The sequence below is a fragment of the Leuciscus leuciscus genome (genome assembly GCF_965113295.1).
Source record: "Leuciscus leuciscus genome assembly, chromosome: 4".
NCBI classification, from domain to species: Eukaryota; Metazoa; Chordata; class Actinopteri; order Cypriniformes; family Leuciscidae; genus Leuciscus; species Leuciscus leuciscus.
Window position 1 is genome coordinate 47,046,512 of NC_138728.1, and position 21,239 is coordinate 47,067,750.

At 41.2% G+C, this 21,239-nt stretch overlaps 1 protein-coding gene across 5 annotated transcripts in view; it reads right to left on the reverse strand.

Annotated features, from left to right (window-relative positions):
- The window catches only part of LOC309496537 (uncharacterized protein), a 134,672-nt gene that overhangs the window by 16,010 nt on the left and 97,423 nt on the right, over positions 1-21,239 (reverse strand). For 3 of the 5 annotated variants that reach the window (XM_082166536.1, XM_082166535.1, XM_082166534.1), the window contains one exon: positions 3,156-4,519. The exons of the other annotated variants lie outside the window; for them this stretch is intronic. In XM_082166536.1, the coding sequence (XP_082022662.1) occupies positions 3,585-4,519 (935 nt within the window). In that variant the 3' untranslated portion in view covers positions 3,156-3,584. Of the gene's footprint in view, positions 1-3,155; positions 4,520-21,239 lie in introns of those variants that run through there. 5 annotated transcript variants of the gene reach the window in all.

The window sequence follows — 21,239 nt, forward strand, 5'->3', positions numbered from 1 at the left end:
GATCCCAAAAGGCTCAAATAACTCTAGTATTTATTAAATAAATCAAACACAGGTAAAGGCTGCAAGGAGCAACTTAAGTATACAATGATAATAACTAAAATGACAAAAGAGGGTATTCATAGCATGAGTGTCCATGGCAACTAAAGCCTGGCGGGAAACTACAACAAAGGAACATAGGCAACGGGTAACTATGTCCATATTTTTTTCCTGTCTATGGTTTTCTCCCAGTTTGCTTAGTGTCCGTGACGTAACCCGTAGGTTTCTGAAGAGCAATTTTAAGCCATCTTGGTAGCGCATCACCGCACGTGCCACCCGGATAAACGAAAATGGGCAAAAAGGCGGGATTAGCTGACATGACGTGACGCTAACAGACAGCAGACAAATGGCTAGTAGTGACAGCAGCAGCAATCCACCTGTCACTCAAGTGGCCACGCCTTTAATTATGCAGAACTTTACGACTTAATATAATTTAAATGGATGAGATATAGAAAAAATTCACCCCCCTCACAGTTGTCATGAAGGGCAAAATCAGCTATATAGACCAAAACCACTTTTTTTGCACCAGGCTGTAAACAGTTCTTCTGCGGTAAAGTTGGGCATTTCAACATGGAGGATATATGGGATTGACTCACTTTTGCGGCCAGTCAATGAATTACAGTTTAAGTCACTTTAGTGTTGGTTTCAAGAGAGAGACAGGAAATGTTGCCGCTTGGAGAAAACTAATCCAAAACTGAGCATAACTGTGACTTTACACCCCCTCCCAGAAGGAGCGTCCATATGCCGTAAACAAAGTCCAGCTGAGGAGAGATGGCAGAGGCTACGGAGGAAGATGAGGGGCCAGCGAAGGGCTGGAGACTAGAGGCGTTGGTGGCGGGTGAAACCAAAGTGGCAAAGATGGTAAGGAGCCAAGGAGGTGCGGTAGCAGGTGTAGCAAGGTGGTGACCTAGACACCACCCAAGACGATAGCCCACGACGGAGTCAATGGAGGGATGAGTCTTGACTAATGACACCGGGGGGGGTGACTGCCAGTGATGTATCCAGGGTGCAGACGGAGAGCTGATGGAACAAACGACACCGATGGCTTTGGAGACTAAGGCGGAGCCACCACGACGAGCATCCGAGGTGGAGCTAGGGGACTGAGGTGGAGCCAGTGTGACTGATGACCAAGGCGGAGCCGAAGGGGCGGAGGGAAGGAGCGTAGCTACGCTCCAGGGTTAAACCGAGGCCCTGACTCTCTGTGGTCATTAAAAATCCCAGGATGTCTTTCGAAAGAGTAGGGGTGTAACCCCGGCATCCTGGCCAAATTTGCCCAGTGGCCTCTGTCCATCATGGCCTCCTAATCATCCCCATACTGATTGGCTTCATCACTGTCTCCTCTCCACCAGTAAGCTGGTGTGTGGTGGGCGTTCTGGCGCAATATGGCTGCCGTCGCATCATCCAGGTGGATGCTGCACATTGGTGGTGGTTGAGGAGATTCCCCCTTCTATGTAAAGCGCTTTGAGTGCTGAGAAAAGCGCTATATAAATGTAATTAATTATTATTATTATTAGCTGATGGCCCATAAGTCTGTGGCACAGGCATGGTGACGACTGACCAAGGAGGAGCCGAAGGGACAGGGGGGTCTGGTGGAGCCGTGAGGAGAATGGTATCTGGTGGAGCAAAGGGAGGGAAGAGCCCAGACAGAGCCGAAAGTCAGAGGTGGAGTGATGGACACAGAAGCTGGAGGTGGAGAGTCAATCCTCTTGACTGAACGGAGCTGGAGACTGGAAGACCCAAGCTTTATCCACACAAAAGAGTGGTGTAATAGAAGTCGAAGGGCTGAAGGGCGGATTTGAGCTCCCTGTCTGCGGTGGGCTCTGGGGTCGAATCTGTGCTGCGGGGTGAAGGCTAGCTGGGCTTGGCAGGGTGATAGGTGCGAGGTGAGGCTGGACGATAGTGATGGTCTCTTCTTCCGCTTTGCCCACTGTAAACGAGGATCCATCTACCCATAGTGTGAAGCCCCATAGTGTCCCCCCATATAGCAAAATACATTTTATATTTCAACATATTTCAGACAATTACTTTGATGAAACTTGATGCATCTTATTGAGTTGATGTGGGCAATGACTAGTGGTGGAACGGATCACAAAATTCACGTTTCGGATCATTAACGTTTTTTGAGCCACGGATCACATAATTTTTTCGGATCGGCAAAAAAAACCTTATAATAATAATAACAAATATATATGAATGGGGGGGGGGGGGTGTAACTTAGCTTTTCACTTATTACTTAAAGCTCACTTGAAGTTCCTCGATACTACAGCAAAAACTACTAGCTTAACTGATAAAGTTCAAACATTATTAAAAACAAGTGAACAGTCATACACAAATTACAAGCAGAGATGAATACTAAATATCAAAATTACAAAGTATAACAGTAGTATTTAGGTAAAGAAATTAATAATTAAGCCTAAATGTAAAATAAGACTTTGATCACAGTAAAAATTAAATATAGTTTTATCTTTGTTAAAGCTGTATTTTGTTGTTTTATTAACATTAATGACACAGACAACAGTAGGAATATTAGGTGTCTGCTATCACTTTAAGGCTGACTGCACGGACCGAAAAAAACTGACAAACATCCAGTTTCCTTCCCAACTGTTCACTTATGAGACATAAACCAGAGAATACCAAGACGGGTATTTTGACGTAATTTTGTGTTTATGTGTCTGTCCAAGGGCAAGGAAACGTGAAAGAGGAATCAATTCGGTGTTTGGGTGCTGAAACGCGCCAATCTCTCTTCTCTCTCTCTCTACGTTCGCACGCACAGTCCCGATTTTCGCCTCTTCTTCTGTAAATTGACAAAACACGTCCAAATTAAGAACTTTCACTCTATGATGGTTAAATTTAGAAGTGAATCCGCAAATCACATGCGTGGCGAACCGTGGGGCCTGGTCCGTACGGATCCCGGATCAACTGTGATCCGTTCCACCCCTAGCGTTGACTCTGTTTGCATGGATCAATACCATAAGAATAGTATGCACTGTCAGTAGGCGTGTTCACATTAGCAGTAATGAGCTAACACAAGAACGACTGGATATCTTTCTCTTTTCATTCAGATTACATAAACAGAATAATTGTTTTTGTTTTGTATTAAATAATTTAAAAGTACACACTTAAATGTTTCTATAGATTTATTGTTCATGTCTGTGTGACAAGTATTCGCTGAGTTTTAAGTTTTTGTGAAGCGCTACAGAAAAAAATTCACAGAGACGGTTTGTTTTCTTAATTTTACAAAAGCACAATGTTATGTTTTGACTGTAACTGGACACTAGAAGAATAAAAGAAGACCATTTTTATCTGAAAGACCATAAATGCCAGAGTACTGTAAGTGGATTTTGCTGCTACGTGAAAAGAAAAAAGAAAAAGAAAAAAACAGCAGAATGCTCTGGCGTGTTAGTCGACCCCAGAGGGTTCAGGTGTCCTTTTAGAAACATTTTCCACACTTCATGAGTGAATTCTCAAGTGGCAATTAAGGGTTACTTTATGTTTGAAACTCTTTCCACACTGATCACATGTGAAAGGCCTCTCTCCATTGTGAATTCTTATGTGGACTTTAAGGTTTCCTTTATCAGTGAAGCTCTTTCCACACAATATGCAGGTAAAAGGCTTCTCACTCCAGTGTGAATTCTCATGTGGCCTTTAAGATGTCCCTTTTGAGTGAAATTCTTTCCACACTGTTGGCAGGTGAACGCCTTCTCTCCATTGTGAATTCTCATGTGTCTTTTAAGGTTTCCTTTATCAGTGAAGCTCTTTCCACACAATTTGCAGGGAAAAGGCTTCTCTCCAGTGTGAATTCTCATGTGGCTTTTAAGATGTTCTTTTTGAGTGAAACTCTTTCCACACTGTTGGCAGGTGAACGCCTTTTCTCCAGTGTGAATTCTCATGTGTTTTTTAAGGTTTCCTTTATCAGTGAAGCCCTTTCCACACAATTTGCAGGTAAAAGGCTTCTCTCCAGTGTGAATATTCATGTGGGTTTTAAGGTGTCCTTTTTCAGCAAAGCTTTTTCCACACTGTTGGCAGGTGTATGGCTTCTCTCCAGTGTGAATATTCATGTGGGTTTTAAGGTGTCCCTTTTCAGTAAAGCTCTTTCCACACTGTTGGCAGGTGTGAGGCTTCTCTCCAGTGTGAATTCTCATGTGGCCTTTAAGGTGATATCTATCATTGAAGCTCTTTCCACACTGTTGGCAGCTGTAAGGCTTCTCTCCAGTGTGAATGTTTACATGCCTGTTAAGGCTGTTTTTTTGGGTGAAACTCTTTCCACACTGATTACATTTGTATCGCTTTGCTCCAGTATGAATTTTCATGTGGAATTTAAGGTGTCGTTTTTCAGTGAAACTCGTTATTTGTGAGGAAATCTTTTCTGTCTGTGAGCAACTAAAAGAGTTTTCTCCATTTATGAAATTCTTATGTTTCCAATACTGATCTTTCTCTTCCATTTCATCTAGTTCTTGACTCTCCACTTTCAGTGCCATCAGATCTAAAATAGACAAATACAAGATAACCCCAGTTTAATGGCACAACAACATACATCAATGCATTTACACATTTAAGGCATTAAAACCAAATGCATGTATGCTAGATTCTATACCCACTAAGCTACTGAAAGAGGTGGTTCAGAAAATTCTCTATATTCGTAACCCTTTTCTTACTTTAGGACATATTCCAAGCTCTTTTTTTCCATCATGTTTGGATTCTATGTGTTCAGGAAACTGCCAAAGGTATTATGGAAGTGGTTTGGAATGCGAGTAATGCACTGGTAAAACGTTAAAGTCATTATTCTAATCATGTGCTTTAGACTATGAAGGCGAGTTCTACAAGGAGAAAGTCCAGTCTGGAAAGTTTCCAGTCCTGATCTTTCTCTTCCATTTCATTTAGTTCTTGACTCTCAAAAGACAAATACAAGTTAACCCCAGTTTAATGGCACCAAACAACAAACAAAGACATTGACACATTTAAAGCATAAATACCAAAAACATGTATTCTAGATCCTATACCCACTAAGCTACTGTAAGGAGTTGTTACCAGTAATCTCAGAAATTTTTCTCATTATTCATAACCCTTTGCTTCCTTTAGGACACATTCCAAAATCTTTTTCCACTGCTAAAGGTATTTTCGAAGTGGTTTGGAATGTGAGTAATGCACTGGTAAAATATTTAAGTCACTGTTCTGACCATGTGCTTTAGACTATGAAAATGAGTTCTACAAGGAGAAAGAAGGGTGGACCAAACTGTGTGTGCCACCTTTGCTGTCAACAGGCCAATCACAGCACTGGAAGTGAAAAGCACCAAATTGCAATCCTCCTCATCGGATGGGGATAAATGTACCCTTTCAAGAGACATTCCCCGTTCTGAGTCTCCATTCATTCCATTAGGATAATAACAGAATAGGATTTGACTATGAAGAAATGTTCCCACCGGTTAATCGCTGTTTGTCAACACCAGTAATACTGGTCTCAATGCAATTTCTGCATTTCTATCCTGACAGAGAACAAGACATTAACAGATAGTCAAGTCACGTTGATTTAAATTACGCTTTATACATATAGCTTTAAAGCAGCTGTACAGTGATGAACAAGAAAATGATTCAATGAGCCTAAGGTGGGATTTATATCTATGGTGGGACTACACCGATATGGACTAGACCACACCGACAACATCATCCATCGCCGTGGGAGTTTTTAGATCAACAAGTCTCAGCTGTCCCCCGTCAGCCCCTCTGTTCCTCCTCCTCCTCCTCATACTGACATGGATACACCTCTGGCCTTTCGTGAGCCAGACACTCCTGGGCGTGTGGATCTCATGGCTCCGCCTCCGGCCGCTGATCCTGTTGCTTCGCCTTGGCCCCTTCCTCTCTCGGCTCCACCAGGGACCATCGGGCTTATGGCGTCACCGGGCTCCCTTGGACTACTGGCTCCACCTCAGTCGGACATCGCCCATCATGCGCCACGGACCTATGAGCCGTCTCTCCACACCTACGGCTCCATTACACCTACACCTCAGCCCTCCGGTACCACCTAAGGGCGACCTTGCGTACCACCTGTCGCAACCTCAGATGCCTTCGGAGTCACCCGATTCCATTGGCTCTCCGTCTGCACCTGGGGCGCTACCACCATCTGTACTGTCACCATCAATCGTCACCATGAACACGTCACACATGAACAAGTCTCTGCCATGGCTTCTCCCTCCTTCGACGCCACTGTGTGTTTACATCCTGGCAGGACTCTGGGATTGCACCTGGCTTCCCCCACTCCCTGGCTCCTCCCACCTTCTACACCACCCAGGTTTCTTCAGTTGTCACCTCATCTGGGTTCCCGTCCTCCACCAGAACCTCCTCCTTCCTCTGTCGGCGCGAGCTCGCGCCTTTCCGGGAAGTAGGGTACTGTCACAGTGATCAAGTATATTTTAGCCTACGAGATAATCTTGCATTAATAAGCGTATAAATCAAAGCTTTTTAACATTACTGAATGAGATATCGAACCCAAGAAAAGTTAAAACTGTGCACGCTTTGGGGTTGTTGATAGAAGCAAACTACTCGAACTGTGTTTTGATTACTGTTCTGATCCAGACATAGCCTTTGTTAAAAACACGATTTCCTCAGCTTTTTGTTCAAAATGTTGATTTTAAAAAACAATGAAACTTACCTAGATTCAAGTGTTGATAAAAAGAATGCATGAAGCTCAAATAACATGTTTTTTTTTTTTTTTTTGCAGAGGGTCCGTTCATTATTTTGACATATATTCAGATATTGATTCATCAAAATGTTCTGAGGGCCATAAAGGTTTTGTGAAACTCATCAAAAACGCTGGCGGGAAAAGATTTAAAGGGGACTTTAAGCACACTGCTTGAAATGAAAGGAACGGAGTGTGGAAATTCGCATGCTTCCGTAATATATTTGTGTTATTAGCATCACATTTTTTAAGCAGTTTAAATTAATCGCATGCATTAATGTTGGCAGCCCTAATAAATACAACGTTTTTCAGGTATGTTAAGTGTGCAGCAGCATGTCTGTGAATGTATTGGCAGTAGCCAAGTCTCTGTACCTGCTCTACAGCAGCAGCAGCATTGATCTATTCCACCAAGACCAAATACATTAAAATTGCCATATCCATTACCATGCCAATGAATGCTCCAAGAATTGACATAACACTCACACACACATATATATATATATATATATATATACATATACATACATATATGTATATATGTATTAACTTGATGTAGCTAAATTAATATTACAATCAATTAATCAGTTCGTCCAACAAACTCTTTTGATTATTCATTTATTCTAAGAAAAGCATATCTTTCATGGCCACCGAAAAATAATTATTTCTTAGCATGTACAGCGCTTAGAGCATGTAACAAGATCAAGATCGTAAAATAGACTTTGCTGCAAGCAGAGAATCAGAACCAAATACATATTGTGCACAAGTTTTATTAAGTAAATCACAAACATAACTAAACTAAACAAACATACATACATGCATAGGTAAAATGGTGAGTGATATGGAACCGGAAGCAGGAAATGGAACTATGTAGAGATGCACCGATTGATCGGCTGGTGACCGGAATTGGCCGATTTTCACGTGATCGGCCATGACCGGCGACCGACCGGTCAGTCTGACATATGCCGATTTTATGCCGGTCAAATGCACTCGGACGCCGCATGATTAACATCGCGCAACATCAGCATCACACGTGCACACGGAACGCACATGTAGGGAACCTCGTGAATTACGGCCGTTTCACACCGCAAATGTCAGTGGCGCGTGAGCAGTGCGTTTTTTTTCCGGCGTGCATGTTAATCAATGAGTGCATTCACACCGCGAGCAGGAGCAGCGCGTGAGCGTCAAGCAGGAGCGTCGCGTGAGCAGCAGTGAAGCGCGGGTTTCGGCGCGGGTCTATTTTTGCAGCGCTGCTCACGCTCAATTAAAGTGAAAGCACACTTTTGATGGACAAACTAAAAATGATTTTACACAAAAAGTGCTCAAAATGCACAGAATAAGTATGTCTAGTGTGTTTTAACAAGAACTAGAGTAGGCCTATGTCAGAAAAGAAAACGAAGACTCAAAAATATTTGTAGAAGATTTACCCATTTAAACTTGTTTTCATTATTCAGTTTTGGTTGCAAGTATGGTTATGATTATAAAAAATAAATAAAGTAAACTAGCCAGAAATACAGAAATATCTTTATACTGCAAGGCTATATATATATATATATATATATATATATATATATATATATATATATATATATATATATATATATATTAGAGGTGGGCATAGATTCATTTTTTTAATCTAGATTAATCTAGATTAATTTTGAAATTAATCTAGATTAATCTAGATTAAAATGGCTCATTTGAATTCTGCCGAAGGCATTCAGAATATGTGTGCTACCCAAATAATGACTATAAAAGTAAGTCTTTGAGAACGGGTTTCTCATCTCCTGTTTCCAAAATGCATCACAAACTGCTTGAGAAAGCTGTTCTACTCATAGACTGTAAAAGGTTACTACTGTACTGTTACCGTCCGTAGGCAACATTAGGAAGGCCTATGTTATTATCAACTACTATAGGCTATCAATTAGGGATGGGCGATATGGCCTAAAATCTATATTGTGATATACATTGCAGCCTCTTGCGATAACGATATACAGTATATTATAATAAAACCATTTCAGAACAGATTACAGACCCTGCTAAACAACTGCTAAATGTATTTTTTTTTAAAGGGTGTATGTAGTTTTGAGAACATATATTGTGCAAAACTGTAAGTATACAACATAATTTTGCAGATAAATAAAATTTAAGTACACTAGCTGCAGTGTACTTAAATACACTGCAGTAGGTCTAATGTTTATTATGGCTTGGAGCTTATGAAACCCCAAATTTAAAATTAGAATATTGTCTAACTGATGTCTTTTCAGTTAAAAAGAAACACAACGATTCTTAAAATCGAGATTATGTGCTACACCACTAAGATATATTGGAATGGGAATAATACGCGCGCTGGTATTCAGTGATATCATGTTTCGTTTTGAATTTGAGGTGGTCGAACGGATTAGTCGTGTGTTAACTTACCGAACTGTTACCCCACACTCTGTATATAGTTTGCTGCTGCTCGTCTGACGGCTTAAACCCGAACCAAGTCCAAATAATGGATGTTGCACCGATCTTTTTCACCAGCTTTCACTTTCAGCCGTGTTTACTTAAGATGACGACGAATATGCGTTGCAGCCGGGTTTACCACGCCGATAACGGCCCACCACTAATATATATATATATATATATATATATATATATATATATATATATATATATATATATAAAATTGTCATTACCTGTTTTCATACAGAAGTTTAGTTTGCTAAATATATCAAAATTTTTTTAGTTGGCTATTGGATATGAAAAGAAGGAAATGGTTCTTCCCAACACTGCACTTTAGATGTGTGTCAATTTCCCACACCAGGTGAAATTTATATAGTTCTATTTTATAGCGATTATCTGTTCAAAAAATGATCTATGTTCTATGCAAAATGTTCTATTAAAGAAAAGATAGAAAATAAATATTTGTGTATGCTGTAAAGTGTTTAGAAAAAATGTATTCGGAATCGGCTAAAATCGTTATCGGCAGGTCAAACTCAATGAAAAATCGGATATCGGAATCGGCCTAGAAAATTGTAATCGGTGCATCTCTAGAACTATGGAAAAGATCCATTTAACTATGAAAAGAACCATCATCTTATCATTTTCAGCGCACCTCATTAAATGGATACTTGCATGGTCTGTGCAGTGGACACAATTCTTGAAGTGGTTGAAAATTGAAGTTGTTGGTTCCGTTAGTGTCAAATGTTAAAGTTGCAATCGTTTTCTTCTCCGCTGGATGAAGAAGATATGCTGAACTTGCATGGTTAGTTCGACTCTGTTCTCATGGCTGGAGTGCAGATCGTGGCCTGCCGGCCCGGGGCCGGAGAGGACACGCATAGCAAATGGTGGGAGTTGTGATGGACTTCTTCTGCATTGAATGAAGACGTTGAACTCCTGAGGTTGTCCTTGATTCTGTTGTGGTTGAGAGACTCTCTCCTGGATGAGCGCATGGCTGGTTGTAAATCGACGCCTGCTCTGGGGCCACACTGGACAGCACGGCATCCTGAACGTACCGAGAAGGCCAAGAGTTGATCGTTGCCCATTCAGTGATGGTAAGGTTGCAGTTTTCTTCTGAGTTGGATTGAAGAAAAGACAGTCTGACTCCTTTGGGAGAGTGAAAGCATAGCAGGCAGTGGTCACGGCCTGCCGTCCCCACAGACATCAACCCGAAGAAGCAGCAGTAGAGAGCCAGAAGGAGAGATAGAGTGTCACTGTGAATTTGTCTCTAATAAAGCCTGAAAAAGGCCCCACCTCTCCGAGTTTGCTTGACCAATGAGAAGGGTGGAATTTCCAAGTGGGAAAATTCCTCTGTGGTTGATTTATGAATCTTTGTTTTAAGAGTGCTCATTTGCATGTGCAGCGGGATTGGTTTCTGATGAAGACATTAAGAAAGATTCTTGTAATACAAATATGTTGCAGAGCTATCGGCATATCATGTACACAATCATTTGATCACAATCATCATGTACACAATCAGAGAGAGAGAGAGAGAGCATGAGGAAATGAATGAATATCTTTATTTAGTCTTAATACATCTTTTTAAAAGGTCAAAGTTTTAATTTGATCTTCTATCTAATAGTGACAGTAATTTCTTAATTTTGCCAAAAGGTCCAAGAGTCCAAGCATTTAATATTAAATATGAGATTCTTATGCATAGGCGCCGATTTATGTTTTCCTCTGTGGGTGCTCATGGCGCACGCCCTTAAAAAAAAAAAAAAAAAAGGAGATGAAAAGTTTAACTGACACGTAACTGCGATCAGCTTCGTGGGAAATTAAGAATCAATGTCACACAAGTCCACACAGTCAAATTTGGATTTGTTGACTCACCATTGCGGTTAATTCTTCAGGAGGAATGTGTCTCTGCGTACAGCAGTGCGCTTGATGAAATTATCAGCGATGATGTCCAGGTCCTGCTGTCGAGCCACTTCTTTGTGAGAGTTCATTATAACTATGTGATTTAGTCTGGCTTGCCCCATTGTTGACCGTAGATATGTTTTTCAGTCGGCGCATCCCAGAAAATGACCTCTCTGAGCAGCAAGATGTTACAGGGACAGTCAGAGCCAGTTTCAAAAGCTTTGTGACTTCTGGTAGTAACGTTCTCAAGTGCTCACCTCCATCTCCTTTCATGAAGTCATATATATCTTGAAAAGTTGCAAATTGAACACCTTTCTGTCCAAACACATGTCTCTATGCAATGTCAGCCTGCTTCCATCCATATCATCCCCATAGAACTGAATAATGTCTTTACAGTCGGCCTTCCCGGTTACAAAATCGTCAACATCTTGCATGTGTTTGAATACAGAAGGATTAAATCTGCAGTTCAGAGATGCTGATGCTGTATCCATGACCTCAAAGTACCGCACCTCCACTGTCCAATCGCCGGGGGATTCTTCTTAGTCTGGGCAAAATTGGGCTATCCAAGTCAAGGACATGCGCTTCTGCTGTAGTATTTTTCCAAAATTCTTGGAATCCTTCACGAAGACACTTTATGTCTTCTCTCAGTTGGTCAATCAACTGCCAAGCTTTCTGTAGGTGCAGCTGGCTGTTTTGAAGTGCAACATTGACTGTTTCCACATTTACATTTACATTTAGTCATTTAGCAGACGCCTTTGTCCAAAGCGACTTACAAATTAGGACTGAATTCAGCGAGTCATCATAAAGAGGCAAAAGCAACAACAACGCAAGAAGTGCTCAAAATACGAAGTTCAGGTATTATTCAGAGTAGCATAAGCCTGATAAGTGATGTTTCAAAGGGAAAGGAACCTTTTTCGGAAGGTTTTCCTTTTTCGGAAAAATGAACCTTTTTTCTTACCTTTTTTTTTTTTTTTATAAGGTAAAGTGCTCACGGAAGAGATTGGTTTTCAGCTGTCTTTTGAATGTTTTCAGGGATTCTGCATTCCGGATGAGGGTGGGGAGAGCGTTCCACCAGCATGGAACTGTGAATGAGAATGTTCTGGAAAGTGATTTTGTGGCTTTCTGTGATGGAACCACGAGACGTCGCTCGTTGACCGATCGTAGGTGTCTGGTAGGGATGTAGACTCGTAGGAGTGAGTGAAAGTAGGAGGGAGCTGAGCCTGTGATAGTTCTGTAAGCAAGCGTCAGTGCCTTGAACTTGATGCGAGCAGCGAGAGGTAGCCAGTGCAGAGAGATGAACAGAGGAGTGACGTGGGCCCTCTTGGGCTCGTTGAAGACAAGCCGAGCTGCAGCATTCTGGATCATCTGTAGGGGTTTGGTTGCACATGCTGGAAGTCCAGCCAGAAGAGCATTGCAGTAGTCAAGCCTAGAGATGACCAGGGCCTGGACGATAAGTTGTGTTGCATGCTCAGTTAGAAAAGGCCTGATCTTCCTGATGTTGTGCAGTGCAAACCTGCATGATCGAGCTGTCTTTGAAATGTGATCTGTGAAGGTCAGCTGGTCATCAAACGTTACTCCAAGATTTCTGACCGATCTTGATGGGGTGATTAATGATGACTCTAGCTGGATGGTGAAGTCGTGCTGTAGAGATGGATTGGCAGGGAGGACGAGAAGCTCAGTCTTTGCCAGGTTGAGCTGCAGGTGATGTTCCTTCATTCATGTGGAGATGTCTGCCAGACAGCTTGAGACCCGTGCAGCTACTGTGGGATCATCTGGTTGAAAGGAGAGGAAGAGCTGCGTGTCATCAGCATAGCAGTGGTAGGAAAAACCGTGTGCCTGTATGATGTGTCCCAGTGATGTGGTGTAGATGGAGAAGAGGAGGGGACCAAGAACTGAACCCTGGGGAACACCTGTGGTCAGCTGATGTGCTCTGGATACCTCACCTCTCCATGCGACCTTGAAGGACCTACCTGTGAGATAGGACTCAAACCAGTGGAGTGAAGTTCCTGTGATGCCCAGTGATGAGAGGGTGGACATAAGGATCTGATGATTCACCGTGTCGAAGGCAGCAGACAGATCCAGGAGAATGAGGACTGAAGATTTGGAAGCAGCTTTTGCGATCCGTAGGGCTTCTGTGACTGACAGTAATGCAGTCTCAGTTGAATGTCCTTCCATGCGAGTTTCCATGCGAGAGAAGAATTTCAGCATGAGTTTCAAGGAGAAAAAGGTGCTAAATTTGAGCAGGTGCGTTAGAAGACCGTTTGCTTTCCCTCCTGCCTCTCCCCTTTCTTTTTCAGACAGGTCCTCCAGAAATTCCAGCAGCACACTGTAGTTGGATGCAATGGATTGTAACGAGGCCGTTTTCAAGGTCCATCTGGTAGGGCACAGAGGTTGTCGTCTTGAAACTCCTGGAACCAGGCCAGTCGCTTTGGTGAATTTCTGATGAGCGTGACGAGGTCACGTATATTTGTCAAAAAGTTGCGACATGCGGGAATGTTTTCGGAGACATCATGCACAACCAAATTCACAACATGTGCGGTGCAATGGATGTACTGTGCTCGAGGCTCCAGCGCCTGCATGCGAGCCTGCAGACCTGTTCGAATACCGGACACATTTGATGCGCCGTCATAGCACTGTCCTCTGCATTTATTGACTGGCAGGGCGAATCTCACCAGAACGTCTTTTAAAAGCTGAAAAAGTGTGTCTGCTGTTGTTTTTGATGTCTCATAAAATCCTAAGAAACGTTCTTCTGACTCCAGATTTTCAGTCACATAACATAAGCAAACAGACACTTGTTCTTTGACCGTAATATCGGTTGTCTCATCCATAATTACAGAGAAAACCCCAGCAGTCTGTACTTCTCCAATTAGCTTTCTCAAGACATCATGAGCCATCATTTCTATCATCTCGTTTAGGATGTCATGAGAGAGCCACTTGTTCTCCTGACGAGCCAGCCATGACTTTAACTCTGGGATATCTTTAGCACGCACATATAGCATCTGCATAAAATTGGACTCTTGGTCAGTTTATCCTCTAATGGCCACTCCCTGACAGGAAAGAAATTGGAGAGTAGAAAGAATAGCCAGCAAAGCGATTCTGGCATCAGCCATCTGCCTTTGTTTACCAGCAGAGAGCGAAGCAGCAACATTAACACCTGCATTAGTAGCTGCCATAATGCTAACGGCAGTGCGATGCAAATTGCACTTTTCATGTGATCTAAATCGTTCAAGTGCTTTAGCCCAGCTCGAAAAACCATCTTGAATGAAAGCTTTTAAAGATTCTTGGTTGTGGGTTAATGATGGAATTAATGTTTTTAACTGTAGTGCAGATGTTACAAAACACTTTGTTTTTTGTTGAGTCATAAGCTATCCAGGGGAATTTTCCTTTCCAACTAGCCTGGTATGTCCTTCCCTTATGTCGTTGTCCATCTTCACTGCAACTCCTAGCTTCACTGGAGATCCTAGCTTCGCTGCTCTTAGCTTCGCTACTGCTAGCTTCGCTGTTATGTGCTTCTGACAGGGAACTTGTGGTGGATGTCGATACACTCGCATCATTATTAGGTTTTGCTTTTTTAATAAGAAATCTGTCCATTTTAGTCTCACTCTGAATCTGATTACCAAAAGCACATACACGCACGGCACTGTATAGTGGGGGGATGGAGCGGGGTCACTAAAGAGGCGTTTTCATCCGAGAAACGCTGTGATTGGTGGATAGGATATGGAGCAGGCGACTGACAGCGACATAACCAATCACAGTGTGACAGACGCTTCACATAGCACCAACTGCAATGTTTAATTTTAAATGAATGTAGCCTACTGGCAGTCTGGCACACGTGGGTGCTCGGTATTTTCCGTGGGTGCTCGGTATCGGCGCCTATGTTCTTATACATCTTCTGAGAAAAAAAAACTCTTCACTTATTAGAGTCCCTTACTAACTTACCTCAGGGCTTTAAGTCCACAACTGTGCTCATTATTATAGCTGAGTATTTTTTTATTTCTATTTTTACCCAAATTAGGGTGTTGTGGGCATTATGTAGCGCTAAACACACAAGTTATGGGTTTCATTCATAAACAAAGCTAGAGGGCGCCCTTGCACAGAAAGTCCACAAGTGAGACTCATAGCAGTCATAAAACTTATGACATCTCAGGACGTCTCTTATATGGACAAAGGCATCCAGCTTTCACAGCAGCTGAATAAAAAGCAGATAGAAACATTTTGACTGAATAAAGATGACAGAAAACACACGATTGAGACAATACGACCATATTGTCACTAACCCATAAGTATTCTTAAAACCAATGGGTATTTATATATATATATATATATATATATATATATATATATATATATATATATATATACAGAGAGGAAAATAAGTATTTGAACACCCTGCTATTTTGCAAGTTCTCCCACTTGGAAATCATGGAGGGGTCTGAAATTGTCATCGTAGGTGCATGTCCACTGTGAGAGACATAATCTAAAAAAAAAAAAAATCCAGAAATCACAATATATGATTTTTTAACTATTTATTTGTATGATACAGCTGCAAATAAGTATTTGTACACCTGTCTATCAGCTAGAATTCTGACCCTCAAAGACCTGTTAGTCTGCCTTTAAAATGTCCACTAGAGTTGAGCCGGATACTCGGCTGAAACGAGTATCCGGTACGGATAAAGCACTTTTGTCGAGTAAGAGTATTATACGAGTAATACGAGTCAATATCTGTGCTCAAAAAAAAAAAAAAAAAGAAAGTTATGTTGAGATTAGGGCTGGGCGATATATCGATATAAAGAATATATATATATATATATTTTTTTTTACCATTATATATTTCGATATAGTTCAAATTTGCGCTGTGATCCTTGCTCCAAGCCAGCTGACCCGGAGCTCTGCACTGCTCCCCGCGCCCCCGCCCCTCCTTTTCCACTTTGCGTGCGTGTTTAGAGCATGTTATGTTATAACATGAAATAAAGTCTTTCACCTCAGAAAAACGGACTTTCTTGTCCTGTCAGCCGTTATACTGTAGTCGTAGCGCACACTCAATTGCACGCGCAAATGCGGCGGCGCGCGCCGTGTATCTCCATATAAAGTGCAAAAGAAACTACGAGCATGCAACGCCGTTACGTTGTAAATTACACGAAATAAAAGTAATGCAGGTATGATTTTCATTCTATTCACCAGGAGCAGTTTCCATGTTTCATTAACAGTTCTTGTTAGTATTGTTATTTAATACCTTTAGCATATGCCTAATGTTTATTAGTACTAGTCTTTACTATTAGTCTTATTCTTACAATTTATGTTAAGTAAAGGGGGACAGTACTTGTGTGTGTGTGTGTGTTAACAAATTTTGAAAAAAATAAAACATGAAAAATAAAAAATATCGGGATATATATATCGTATATCGAAATTCAGCCTAAATATATCGGGATATGACTTTTGGTCCATATCACCCTGCCCTAGATGAGATGAAAACTCTTGTTCATTACATTTTACTTCATAATTGCAACCGCATGTGTTGTATTCATTGTTGCAAAACTTGTTCTGTAGTTCGTTTGTTATCGTGATCAAAACCTGATGCTGTCATGATGCTGTCATGTAAATAGTTTTCTAATCAGCAATAAATATAACAATTTCTGATCAACCCATATCAATTGCATGCTTAAAATAACATACCGGTTAAAGCCCCGCCCATTTCAATACAACCCGACCCACTCCCGGGTTAAATCCCGCCCACTTCCGGGTTAGGCCCCGCCCAGTCCGAGTACAGATACAGATACAGATAATTCACATGGTTAACAGATACAGATAATGCTGTACTCGCTCATCCCTAATGTCCACCTCCACTCCATTTATTATCCTAAATTAGATGCACCTGTTTGAGGTCGTTAGCTGCATAAAGACACCTGTCCACCCCATACAATCAGTAAGAATCCAACTACTAACATGGCCAAGACCAAAGAGCTGTCCAAAGACACTAGAGACAAAATTGTACACCTCCACAAGGCTGGAAAGGGCTACGGGGAAATTGCCAAGCAGCTTGGTGAAAAAAGGTCCACTGTTGGAGCAATCATTAGAAAATGGAAGAAGCTAAACCATGACTGTCAATCTCCCTCGGACTGGGGCTCCATGCAAGATCTCACCTCGTGGGGTCTCAATGATCCTAAGAAAGGTGAGAAATCAGCCCAGAACTACACGGGAGGAGCTGGTCAATGACCTGAAGAGAGCTGGGACCAGTCAATTAGAGCATTGAAGATGGGTCGAGGTTGGGTCTTCCAACATGACAATGACCCGAAGCACACAGCCAGGATAACCAAGGAGTGGCTCTGTAAGAAGCATATCAAGGTTCTGGCGTGGCCTGGCCAGTCTCCAGACCTAAACCCAATAGAGAATCTTTGGAGGGAGCTCAAACTCCGTGTTTCTCAGCGACAGCCCAGAAACCTGACTGATCTAGAGAAGATCTGTGTGGAGGAGTGGGCCAAAATCCCTCCTGCAGTGTGTGCAAACCTGGTGAAAAATTACAGGAAACGTTTGACCTCTGTAATTGCAAACAAAGGCTACTGTACCAAATATTAACATTAATTTTCTCAGGTGTTCAAATACTTATTTGCAGCTGTATCATACAAATAAATAGTTAAAAAATCATACATTGTGATTTCTGGATATTTTTTTTTTAGATTATGTCTCTCACAGTGGACATGCACCTATGATGACAATTTCAGACCCCTCCATGATTTCTAAGTGGGAGAACTTGCAAAATAGCAGGATGTTCAAATACTTATTTTCCTCACTGTATATATGTGTGTGTGTATATATATATATATATATATATATATATATATATATATATATATATATATATATATATATACACACACACACACACACACATTTCCAAACATTCTTTTTGCCATTAATTGTAATAATCCAGTGAGGTTTCTGTATGCACAAGGAATCTGACAACAGCCAGTATGATCTGATCTCACCATCAAGTCTGTCTGTGATTACATGAAGAAACAGAAAAAACTGAGACAAACTAAATCCAGAAGAACTGCGGGAACGTCTCCAAGCTGCTTGAAGAAACCTTCCTGCAAAGCTACAGTACTGTGAAAAGTACTGGCACTTGTATTAAAATGCTGTAAATTGAGAATGCTTTAAAAAATAAAATCACAAATTGAAATTTTAACATGCCTAAGACTTTTGCACAGTACTGTATATATATATATATATATATATATATATATATATATATATATATATATATATATATATATATATATATATATATATATATATACACACACACACAGTGGGGAGAACAAGTATTTGATACACTGCAGATTTTACAGGTTTTCCTACTTACAAAGCATGTAGAGGTCTGTAATTTTTATCATAGGTACACTTCAACTGTGAGAGATGGGATCTAAAACAAAAATCCAGAAAATCACATTGTATGCTTTTTTAAATAATTAATTTGCATTTTATTGCATGACAAGTATTTGATCACCTACCAACCAGTAAGAATTCCGGCTCTCACAGACCTGTTCGTTTTTCTTTAAGATGCCCTCCTGTTCTCCACTTATTACCTGTATTAACAGCACCTGTTTTAACTTGTTACCTGTATAAAAGACACCTGTCCACACACTCAATCAAACAGACTCCAACCTCTCCACAATGGCCAAGACCAGAGAGCTGTGTAAGGACATCAGGGATAAAATTGTAAACCTGCACAAGGCTGGGATGGGCTACAGGACAATAGGCAAGCAGCTTGGTGAGAAGGCAACAACTGTTGGCGCAATTATTAGAAAATGGAAGAAGTTCAAGATGACGGTCAATCTCCCTCGGTCTGGGGCACCATGCAAGATCTCACCTCGTGGGGCATCAATGATCATGAGGAAGGTGAGGGATCAGCCCAGAACTACACGGCAGGACCTGGTCAATGACCTGAAGAGAGCTGGGACCACAGTCTCAAAGAAAACCATTAGTAACACACTACGCCGTCATGAATTAAAATCCTGCAGCGCACGCAAGGTCCCCCTGCTCAAGCCACCGCATGTCCAGGCCCGTCTGAAGTTTGCCAATGACCATCTGGATGATCCAGAGGAGGAATGGGAGAAGGTCATGTGGTCTGATGAGACAAAAATAGAGCTTTTTGGTCTAAACTCCACTCACCGTGTTTGGAGGAAGAAGAAGGATGAGTACAACCCCAAGAACACCATCCCAACCGTGAAGCATGGAGGTGGAAACATCATTCTTTGGGGGATGCTTTTCTGCAAAGGGGACAGGACAACTGCACCGTATTGAGGGGAGGATGGATGGGGCCATGTATCGCGAGATCTTGGCCAACAACCTCCTTCCCTCAGTTAGAGCATTGAAGATGGGTCGTGGCTGGGTCTTCCAGCATGACAACGACCGAAACACACAGCCAGGGCAACTAAGGAGTGGCTCCGTAAGAAGCATCTCCTGGAGGTCCTGGAGTGGCCTAGCCAGTCTCCAGACCTGAACCCAATAGAAAATCTTTGGAGGGAGCTGAAAGTCCGTATTGCCCAGCGACAGCCCCGAAACCTGAAGGATCTGGAGAAGGTCTGTATGGAGGAGTGGGCCAAAATCCCTGCAGCAGTGTGTGCAAACCTGGTCAAGAACTACAGGAAACATATGATCTCTGTAATTGCAAACAAAGGTTTCTGTACCAAATATTAAGTTCTGCTTTTCTGAAGTATCAAATACTTATGTCATGCAATAAAATGCAGATTAATTACTTAAAAATCATACAATGTGATTTTCTGGATTTTTGTTTTAGATTCCGTCTCTCACAGTTGAAGAGTACCTATGATAAAAATGACAGACTTCTACATGCTTTGTAAGTGGGAAAACCTGCAAAATCGGCAGTGTATCAAATACTTGTTCTCCCCACTGTGTGTGTGTGTGTGTGTGTGTGTGTGTGTGTGTGTATATATATATATATACATATATATATATATATATAAAGGGCTGCACGATTATGACAAAAATCATAATTGCCGATTATTCCCTTGAAATTGTAATTGCGAATTGAATATATATAGGCATATTATAATACGTTTACACAAAAATTGTTAATACACGCGCGCGCGCGCACACACGCACACACACACACACACAAGTATTGTCCCCATTTACTTAACATACACATGAATAGTAAGAATATGATTAATAGTAAACACTAGTAATAAATAAACATTAGGACTATGCTAAAGCTATTAAATAGCAGTCCCAAACTAGTTTTTGTTAATACAATGTTGGTATGAGCCATCACAGTCATTTAAAAATATAAAAAATAACACAAAGTGAAAATAAACTGGCATTTTGGGGTTAATCCGTTATGGAAACGACAGTTACCAGTGAATACACAATACTAACAAGAACTGTTAATGAAACATGGAAACTGCTCCAGGTGAATAGAATGAAAATCATACCTGCATGCAAATCCTTCTCAGCTAACATACGACGTACCAATAACGTGATTTATTGGTATTTTACTTTTATTTTGTGACTTAGCCTACTAATTTACAACGTAACGACGTTGCATGCTCGTAGTTTCTTTCGCACTTTATATACAGTGAAGCGATACACAGCGCACAACACCGCATTTGCGTGTGCAATTGAAGAGTGCGCACTACGAGCACAGTATATCGGCTGACAGGACAGGAAAGTCCGTTTTTCTGAGGTGAAATGCTTTGCATCACTGCCTGGTAGTTCCTATTGTGCTGGGTTCTCTGAAGTAGTCGTGATTCGCCTCTCATAACATAACATGCTCTAAACACACGCACGCAGAGTGGATTTTCTTTTGTAATCGCGGCTTTGAACGATTAGCCTACCTAATCGTGGCATCCGTAATCGTAATCGTGATTAGAAATTCGATTAATTGTGCAGCCCTAATATATAATATATATTTAACTGTAAGGAAGTTATTTTCTAACACTCGACTGCCGTTATCTAATATTGATCACTCAACATTTTACAGCTTTCTATATGCAAATTAAAGTTTTTGTCAGATACTGATGCATAATTGATAGGAATGGTTTTCATTATTTTTAATTCAGAAGTAGCTATTGTATGAAATAATAAAAAATCACAATGATTTTGATCCTAATGTTTGGATACTGGGTGATGTCAGCTTTTGATATTTTTAATATGATTAAATTGTGATTAAAAACAT